This window comes from Telopea speciosissima, chromosome 2 (genome assembly GCF_018873765.1).
Source record: "Telopea speciosissima isolate NSW1024214 ecotype Mountain lineage chromosome 2, Tspe_v1, whole genome shotgun sequence".
In the NCBI taxonomy this organism is placed as follows: Eukaryota; Viridiplantae; Streptophyta; class Magnoliopsida; order Proteales; family Proteaceae; genus Telopea; species Telopea speciosissima.
The window spans coordinates 61,687,173-61,697,484 of record NC_057917.1 but is presented as its reverse complement, the minus strand read 5'-3'; the positions used below and the strand labels follow the sequence as shown (position 1 = coordinate 61,697,484).

The 10,312-nt window shown below is 39.1% G+C and overlaps 1 protein-coding gene across 1 annotated transcript; it reads right to left on the bottom strand.

Annotated features, from left to right (window-relative positions):
* Positions 1-1,159: 1,159 nt before the first annotated feature.
* Positions 1,160-4,263, bottom strand: LOC122652122. Its single transcript, XM_043845795.1, has 5 exons — positions 4,060-4,263; positions 3,868-3,967; positions 3,483-3,582; positions 2,194-2,279; positions 1,160-1,651 (listed from the first exon to the last, which is right to left on the bottom strand). Exons 1-5 carry the CDS (start codon positions 4,235-4,237, stop codon positions 1,357-1,359), a joined length of 759 nt encoding a protein of 252 aa, XP_043701730.1. The 5' UTR covers positions 4,238-4,263; the 3' UTR covers positions 1,160-1,356.
* Positions 4,264-10,312: the final 6,049 nt, after the last annotated feature.

The window sequence follows — 10,312 nt, the reverse complement described above, 5'->3', positions numbered from 1 at the left end:
ATCTTAAGGCTATTGCTCTTTCTGCCTCTGTAACTATTGTTTCCTTGAATTCTGACTTAGGCATAAAAAAATCCCCCTAACCCACTCCAGTCATCTCTGTTGTGTGCAAGTTCTCCTCACGCAGCTTTCTGCGGCAACAGAGGGCATGATCATTTTGGCCATGGTAACCTTCTTTGTCAATTAGGTCACCCGTCCCCAAATTTTCATATGCATTTTTAGTGCCGAATTTAAAAAGATATTACCGTACCAAAAAATATTTAAAAAGATATAATTGAAATCAGGAAGATTTACATATACGATGTATACAAACACAACACAAACCAAGCCCCACCCTCCACCCCTTTTTTTTTTTTTGCAGTATCTAAACTTACCATTTGTGTAGATGGGAGTGTTGGACTGAGCAATCTCATCATTCGGAATTCAGATTATTTTTTTTTTCTGATTTTAATATCCATATCCCCTTTAATCCTCTTAATTTTTATATGAGAATTCTGAATATATTTTATGGGAAAGAGAATGCTACCTAGGGCGAGGAGTGACTGTTTCTACGCCCAAAATGACTGTCGCACCCCAAGAAATTTTTGCCTTTTCATGGAGACGTGATGGTCATTTTGCATGCCCCCTGTATCTGGACGCAGCGCCTAGGTAGCATTCTTTCTTCCATACTTTATTTTTGGCAAGCAAAAGTTTGACCAATCAACAACATCCACCGAAAAACCATTAAACTTTTGGAAATGATCTAAAGAAGTTTAAGGGTTTGGTAAACCTAAACACCTCCAAATTAAGAGGTCATGAGTTCAACTCTCATTACACATTATGATTGTGGACTTAATATCAATCGTCACTTCATCAGCTTTTGGAGGACTAATCCATGAAGTATAGATACTCTCCCACAATTTTGGATTGGATTTATTTACTGAATTCTCAGTCCTCTGGAGGCCTTTCTCCCTGTATTAGCCTTGGTGATCCAATGCCAGATACCATCTGATGGTTTGAATTGAAACTTTTAAACTCATAGCAAAATTACCGTTTCTTCATTTCCATGGGCAAAAAGAGTGCCATCAGACCCACAACAATTCTCTTCTTCTCTATTGCAATCACAGCAAATTTTGTTCCATTTAAAAACAAAAAAAGAGCCATCCACTAAAGATGCAGTCAGACTGAATTTATCATTATTTTGTTCTCGGATTCTCCCATCATCATGTATAAAACTTCTCAAAGCCATGTCAAGATCACTGTGCATCTCAAACCATGGACCTGACATGAAAGGTCCATGTTTGTGCATCTTTTATAGAAGAAGAACATAGATGATGAACTTCACCCACTTGAGGCCTCCTATTTACGGGGTTATTACCTTCAAAGCAGAGACGTCTTCGTCCCAACTCTTAAGAAATGTCCTGCAAACCTTGAGGAGCGAGCTTTGCTGTGTGATCTTGATTTCCCCCTTGACCACAACCCTGAGTATGAGAGCCAACCTCTGAGGAAGTGAGCTAATTTGAATTCTGTGTGGCAAACGATATCTCCGTTCTTGCCATCTTCAATTCGGAAGTACTTATCCATACTTTCTTGATCACCACTACAACCAGCTTGATCCTCATCATCTGCATGCCTCTGTTCCTCCTCTTCAAGAGAATCCAATCCTGATGAGGAACTGAAGACAACCATTTTAGGTACATTCTAACCATACTCACATGTAAAAAAAATTATATAGAAGAGGATTTGAGTTACAACTTCAAAGTGCTGACTGAGTTGGAGAATTTGCCATCAATGCATGAACATTATAATATTAATATTTTGGGAAAAGGAACGCTAACCGGTGCTGCATTGTGGCGTGTACCTGTGCCGAGGCACAGCCGCATGCAAAATGACCGGCGCGGCCCTGGTCCTTTCCGCCTTTCCAGGGGGGTGTGCCGGTCATTTCGTGTGTGGCTGTGCCTGGGCGCAGGTACACGCCGCGCTGCAGCACCGGTTAGCGTTCTTTCTCCCTAATATTTATATGCCTAAACCAGTGGGACTCTTATGGGCTGGGCTATTGGAGAAGATTTAGTGCCCACATCACTTTGAGAATAGACCCTTGATTTTGAGAACATATACAGAGGAGTAACGAAGGGCCAGTACTGATCCACATAGTCCACTACACATATACATTAAACTGCTATTGATAATGAAAATACATAACATGAAGAAGCTTACGTCGTTTCTTCTTCATAATAGGCATTACAACTTTTAGATTTCTTGATTGGGCTGTAGTTGATTGAGAGATGCCGAATAAAACAAAGCTGCACGAAAGCAAATAGAAGTTAACACATGAAAAACCCTGAACCACTGTTTAGCATGTCTAAAACATGAGAAAGCAATGCACCAAGATCCATAGAGGGGGAAAGGGGAAAAAAAAAGGCCATGCATCTGACAAGAAGACATCAATGAGACCAGTACACAAGAATGATTGTATAGACCAGTCCATTCTCCCACTGGTTAATATCACCCATGTCCATTCCAATCATATTGCAGATGCACCATACATTATGAAGACAGAAATATGTTTAATTCACAGTTACAATTAATAATTACTTCCATTTAGCACAAACTCTCCAGTCCATTTCCCTAGGGCAATAAAGTCAATGCCATACGTGCTCATTCAAATCAACATGCTATCTTTACTACTGTTACTCAACAAGATGGAGGTTAGAAGACATCTGAATCTTCTCTATCCTTCATGCAACTGCAACAAGTCAATAAGAGTTTCCACGAGTATACCAACCAGCCATTGCAGGAAAGACTCACCAAACAGTCAATTGAGAAGTCTTTGCTTCATCTCTTATCAATGCAAAGACACGTATATCAAGTGATAATTTCTACTATAACTTGGGAGATTTGTTTGAATAAGTTTTGTCAAAAGACAATGGAATGGCCTCTTCACAATCACATAAGTATGTTTTTCTACAACCATGCAAAGAGTTAAATCCCATGAATCCAGTCTTCCCCAGTAGAATAGGAAAAAACATAGTATCTACTTTATTAATTCCTCAGGAAACAGAGTACCTATTAAAGTAGTTGTACCAATGAAAAAACCAACGATAGATATTCACCAAAATACTTGCACATGAACCAGACAAAACCAAATGAGAAAGTTGTACAAGCTAATACCTATGAAACAGTTAGGGAAGTAATACTTAGAGCATAACTTTGCATGTTTGAGGGAGACATAAAAATACCATGCATATATCAGTACTTTTTTTTTCCCCCTTTAATTGGTCACAGAATTGTTAGATAGAAAGAGAGAAAGACCAAGCTATGAATCAACACGAATAACTGAAAAAACTCAGGAATCGAGTCTCCAATATGCAAGAAACATATTTAATAATTACTACACCTAGTGAAACACAACATGAAAGACAACTAGTATGACAATTAACCAAAACCCATTATCCAGAGAGGGAGAGAGAGAAGCAATGAGAATAATAGATTAAATCCAAACACACCTGGTCACCATCATTGATCCCAAAACTTCTGATATAAGCCTTGTCGTTAACTAGTTTCTGATCTTCAAAGCTTAAGCAGAAATGACCCCATACGTGTGACCTGCATGCATGGGATTGAAGGGAAGAACCAAATCTCAATCCAGTGTAATTTCGCAACAAAAAATAAATAAAAAATCTCATCCATATTCATGGCAAAAGAAGCAAAACGATGGTTTTCAACCACAGACACCAAAGTTGACAATTTTAAAAGACATATCGGATCAGATTATTTCAATGAATCATCAGTTATTACCTCCTGCCCTTTTTTAACTCAGATTGTTGGAAGAATTATTGTATTGAGAACAGTAATGTGATACAAAATGAGATGAATGGCATTCAACCTTACCAGGAGATTTTGCCTTGACCTTCCTTTGGAGACAAATGAAAGAAATCCTCTACCGCCTGCTTGAGTTCAGCGACTGAAGCCGTCTTCGCAACTTGAACATCTGAAGAAACCAAATCCAAATCCAAATCCAATTCAATCCAAATAATTCATTGCAATGCAGAACATATGGAGAGCGAAAGAGAGGGAAGCTACCAAAAGAAGAACCATCCAATTTCAGAATAGAGAGCTTGAAGAGAACTTGAGGAAGTTTGTGGTAGGAGAAGCTCCGGCGACAACCAATATCGGTACATGAGTTAATGAAAGTCGGGGAATCTCCTCGAAAACCATCAACAGAAAACCTAGGACTGCCAATTCGCACAATGCTTGACATTTCCTAACCTCTCCTACCTCTCTGTCGATTCCCAACCAAACCCCTAACAATTCGACGAACCTCTTATTCTTTTTTGTTCGTTCGACAGGTTTAACGAATTGGGTTTGGTTGAGAATCCTAAGCTACCTTAACTAGCTTGTGATGAGATCCCTGGAAGAAAGCAACACGCATTCCTTTTGAAAGGCTAGGGTTTGTGTTTCGCTTTTTCCCATTATATTTCTGCTTTCCCTCTAGTCTTCACAGTTTTCTAACGAAGGCGAAGAGTTGCAGAGGCAAAGAAAATGGTTGGAGGAGGCGAGAGAGAGAGGCCTACTATTTTTTTTTTCTTTTCTTTTTCCACTTTTTATTTTCCCTTTGTTTTCCGGTAGTTTGTTCCGCTTGGAAATCGGAAACGGTTTTTAGGATACCCGAGAATCTGTAGAAATACTGCAATGTTTATACACCTGAAAAGCAATGGGCCCAACGACTACATTTCATTTTTATTTTTTATGGGTTTTCCTTTCCTTTCGTGGGCCACTTAAAAACCTTAAAACCAGCCTCTTTTACTCTTTTTATGTCTTTGGTTCGGTCCGGTTTGGTTAGGTTGATAATAGACCAAACTAAGCCGTTAAGTTAAAAATCGGTTTCGGTTGGTTTCAATTTTGATCGGATTTACATTGATTTTTTATGGGGTTAATATGATGGGCTCTTATCAGGCTTATTTTGGGCTGCTATTTGTTCGGTTTTGGTTTTTTATAGACTAGTAAACTTACACGTGCATCTAGGGGTTAATATGATGGGCTCTTATCAGGCTGTTTTTGGGCTGCTATTGGTTTGGTTTTGGTTTTTTGTATACTGGTAAACTTCCAGGTGCAGATGCACGTGGGTTTTTGTTTTTCATTTTGAAAATACAAAATGTTCAAGGTTGACATCGATATGTATTGATCAAAATCGTTGTAGATCGATCAAACATTACCAAAATCCAAACTTTATGGGATCAATTATTGTATGGGGAAAAAAATAAAAATAAAAAACAATTCTAAAAAAATGGTAATCATTGTTTTTACGGGGCATGCCTAATCCCTAATTTTCTATTAAGTTTATCTAATCCCTATTTTTGTGTTGAGCCTATCTTTTCCACCTCCTCGACCTCACCAACTACCGCCATTATCTAAAGAAACTCCAACTTTAATTCCTAATAAAAAACGGTAAGATCCCTCTATGGTAAGATCTCTCCCTTTTCTCTCGATCATTTGAAGCTCTCAAATCTCTAAATCAGGGCGTGAAAGGCTAGGATGAAGAAGAATTAAAAATTTGAGTTTTAAAACCTTAACCACCTTAAACAGATCTATGTGTACATGGAATAAAGGTAAAAGTATGGGTTTTAAAACCCTTCTCTGCAAGTAATGTGTATCGAATCGGATCGCCTGTTTCAAATGGGTTATCCGATCTATTTACCGATTCACAAAATCTGGTCAGGATCGATCGATGTAATATCAAGATCGGCCTCGACCAATACCGATCTGATCCGAGATTACAAACCATGGTACAAATCCCCCCCCCCCCCCCCAATATAACATAAATAAATATTAGTGTATTACTTTTGTAAATAAGAATTTTTTGTTAGTTTTGCATTTCCCTGCAATACCTAATCATTGACTCTTTATGCCAGTCTATAATTTTTAGAATGAATCAGTCAATTTTGGTCGGCTCAATCAATCAGTTGGGGATAGAAATTGACACCCCTACTTATGCCACTCAAATGTTTTTTTTTTTTGAAAAATGCAACCGTACCTTCTCTTCATAATGAACCTTCCTTTAAGCTTCCTATATAAATAAGGAGATTCAAGCTTTGAAAAACTTGTAAATAATAACCTAAACCTAGTATTGGACATGGGATGGTCTGCATTGACTCCGATTTGAATCAGATCAAAATTGGTCAAAATCATCTTGGATCGGCCAAAATCCCTATAAGATGGAATCAGAAAGAAATCACGAAGATTTCCATAGATAGATATTGACAGTTTTTTTTTTTTTGGATAGAAATATTGACAGTTTTTCATTCAAAAGTCTTGGAGGTCTTTTTTTTTTTTTTTTCTTTCTATTATTTCTTTTAATTAAAATACGGAAAAGAAACTAACAAACATAAAATCTAAATGCATTAAGTTCAAAAGTGTTGGAAATCGAGCATTATCGGAATTAGAGTCAATCGGAATGACCACGGATTTGGGTCCTCTGTAGTGTGACATGGTGTGTAGCGAATCATTTGACGGCCCGTCGTGTTCGGGGACGTAGCCTAACACACAGGCGGGGTGTTGGGCGTGCCCAAGCACTGTGGACTATTGGATGTGCGCTAACACCATATTGCGCTACAGAGGAGCCCAACGCAATGGCCACCTCACCCCCATGATGCTTCTGCATGTGCTCTCACTGGCCTGTGCATGTGCAGGCCACCCAATCCTACAGAGAATCAAAATCAACTGAAATGACCACCCCGCCCCTATGATGCTTCTGCATGTGCTCTCATTGACCTATGCATGTGCAAGGCCATACTTCCCACAGAAAATCAGAGTCAGCAAAAATGACCACCCCACCCCCTAATGTTTTTGCATGTGCTTATTGGCACGTGCATCTGCAGGGCCACACTCTCCCCCCCCCCCCCAACTGAGAACTCGCTCTCTCTCTCTCTACCAATTCGTTTGATGTGTAAAATGCTAATATACCCTGTTCGCATGTTGATCTCTCTCCCTAACAATCAATAGGGTTTCAAAGGTGGGTTACTTTTTTTTAGAAAGTAATTTGCTTATATGTTCCACATTTAAGATGGATTGGGTTTAGAAATGGAAGCATCCGCCGCCCTTGTACATATTTCTTTATACCCTTCAACAATGGAATTCACACTGACATTTTCTCTCCTATTTTGACCATATGAGCCCCAAGTGGACCTCATATGGATAATACCATTTTCTAACCCATTGTTAGTATAGTATGCAATTTCCTTCTTACATTGCACTTGTAGGAAACTCTCTCCCCCATAATTTTTATGGGGCTCCTTAGTTCAAGGTCTAGACATGATTTGTTTTTAATTGAAAACTGATTTGGTTGTTTTAATTTTTTTTATTTAAAGTTAGTTGGTTCAAAACACAATAACCAGATTGGAATTTTATTATGGAGAAAGTTTTCCTCCACCCATAAAGGACGGTTCACCCACCATCCTAGGGTTCACAAACCTTTATAGGATTTAGTATTTTCCCAAAACACCCTCGCGATGCCCTTTGCTGCCCATCCAACATCCACGGTGAATGAAATCGTGGGTGGAGGAAAACTTGATCCTTTTTTTATTATTATTTTTCTTGATGAAGCAAGTTAAATTAAGGAAAATGAATTTAAGGTTGTGTTTGGTGTGCATTCTCAAAATAGATTTTGAGTCTAGAACGTATTCTGAAGTGAGAGAGAATAGAGAAAAATTAACTTTCGGAATGCATTCTAGACCCAGAATCTATTCCAGAAATGCATACAGAGAGAGATGAGCGAGAGAGAGAGTTGCAGGTTGGTGCAGAAACAGAGAGTAACACAGAGAGAGTGAGCGAAAGAGAGCGAGCTAGTGAGAGAGAGAGTGAGAGATAGCGAGAGAGAGAGAGAGAGATGAGCGTACCATGAGAGTTGTGCAGAAAACTTACCGTCTCCCTTCAGATCGTCTGCAAATAGGGTTTTCCCTTTACTTCCTTTCCCTTTGTTTGAGCGAGAGATGAGCGAGAGAGATGCCTTGTGTGATTTTGTCGGGTAACAGTTTTTGACATTGGGTTACAAAATGGTAATAACAACAAATAGTTGTTATGCCAAAAACATTTTTTTGGACATAAATTGTTAAAAATTTTGATTTTTGTTATCAAAAACACTTGAAACAAAACGGATTTATCAATCGGTTTTTCTGTGCCATTTGTGTGCTGGGAACATTATTGGCACAGAAACAAAACGTTGTCAAACGGTGCTTAAGTCTATATCCACATTTGTCATGTTCCCAGAATTTGCCTTCTTTTGCTAGCCAATGACCTAACTCCAAATGATCTACCAACATGGTTTGGAATACAATCATCCAAGCTTTTGAAACATTATATAAGTAATAAGTTAAGGGAAAAATCTTCACCAAAAAAAAAAAAAAAAAAATTAAAGGGAAAAGGCTCTCTAAGCCTAAGATGTACACTGCGCCTTCTCACATCACTTATTATGTTAGTTTTGGGAAAAAGAATGTTACTTGGTTGCACGCCCCTACCCCCAAACACAGGGTTGGCGAAATGACCACCCCACCCCCACGTTGGATGCTTGGTAGGGGTGAAATAGGGCCGGGTTTTTTTCAAATCCTTAGCCCAACAGCCCCAACCTTGAGTCCTCTTAGCTCAACCCAAGCCCAACCCGGCCCTAGGTCGGGCTGAAATATTTCAGCCCAGGGTCAACATATCTCAGGCATAACCCAACCCAGCCCGGCCTTGATTGACCCTGATTGGGCCGAGTTGGCCCTAATTGACTTGATTTTTGTTAGGACTTGGTTGGCCCTGATTGATCAGTCTCATGTGATTGAGTTTTGGTTTGTTTCCTGACCTAAGGAACATTGTATTTCGTCGGATCGGTAATGGCCTTACTACATCTTGTTGGTTTGATCCCTGGATCCCAGTTAGGATTGCAAAGGAGTCACCCCAGGTAAAATTCCCTTTACCTAACTACAGCAATGTTAGTGCATTTATTTCTCATAATACCTAGAATATTCCAACTTTAGATGGTTGTTTTTATCAATTCACTGTGCATCTGTTTTCATTGTAACTTGTTATTTTGTATGGTCTGAGCGGAACAAGGTGGTAATGTGTAATGTTATTGCGGACCCGATTGTGGTCCTTAACAATGTTTCCCGCTGGTTAGCGGATATAACTATTTCCCCCCCTTCTAAGGCTTGTGATGTGGCCACTTCACAATTATTATTGCCATCTACTCTTACTAATTACTCGCTTAACTTGAACTTATCTGGATTGGTGGTCGCATGAGTTTTTGAACTAGATTCTCAATTAGTCCGGTGGGATTATAAGGTTTTGTTAGATGATCAGGCTATCTTGACGAATACAGGTTTTTTGGACACATCAACAGCTCTGGACGCTGAAGTGTTTGGCTTATGGGAAGGCTGGGAAGCCGTATAGTAGCATAAACTTTCGATTTCTAATGTCTGGGTCTCAAATCCCACTCTACTTAAGATGCTTAATTTTCTTATAGGATCCCACATTTCACGAACTTATCTACCCTTTTTGCTTAGTTTTTTGGATACCACTGACCGTTTAAACGGTCTAACTTGTCAAATGTATAGAACTGATACTTCCTCCCAGCTCCTAGGATGTAATTACGTTACTTAGCTATATAATTTTTGCTTGCCATAAAAAAAAATAAAAAAAAAAAAAAACTTTGCCCAATCCTAAAATTTTAAATACTTTTGTTCAATAAATAATTAGTCTTTTTTTTTTTTTTGGGTAAACCAATAGATAATGAGATGCTAATAAAAAATTGCAAAATGTAATTAATAAATTGTAAAGCATAACCTTACACAACGTCGGACCGGGCCTTGTGCTTAGTGTAAGGCCTCAACCCTTGCCCAGCCGACCCTGATCCTGGTCCTGAAAATTTCAACCTTAATCTGCCCTCAAGGTTGAAAAATCCAGCCCAGGCCCTATTCGGGCTCAAGGCGGGTTAGTGAAGGCTCGGACCAACAGGGCCAAACTTACACCCCTAATGCTTGGGCATGCTCTCCCATTGGCCCCATGCTGACATAGGGACCACGTGACTAAGCAGCATTCTCTCTCCTGTTAGATTTTTGAAGGAAAGAGAAACAAATGATTTTAAAAGCACTGTAAGAGGGTGGAGAGTACCTGCTTGCTCCGAGAACCCTCTCTCATAAGTTAAAAAGTTAGAAAAATATTGACTATAGAGTTCGGTTCCTCCAACAGGTGAACGTACATGTGAGAGCCAGCCACCTGTCCTATTTTTGCCATTTACAAGGGGTGGAGGGGTTTTTATGGAAACAAAATTAAAATGTGATTGGCTCTGAGATGTAAGTTC

Coding starts and splice junctions, on each gene's coding strand:
- LOC122652122 (XM_043845795.1), bottom strand. CDS start 4,237: ATGTCAAGCATTGTGCGAATTGGCAGTCCTAGGTTTTCTGTTGATGGT. Junction 2,280..3,482: donor GGATCAATGATGGTGACCAG/GTGTGTTTGGAT, acceptor GCTTTCGTGCAG/CTTTGTTTTATTCGGCATCT. Junction 1,652..2,193: donor TATTATGAAGAAGAAACGAC/GTAAGCTTCTTC, acceptor GGTTGTCTTCAG/TTCCTCATCAGGATTGGATT.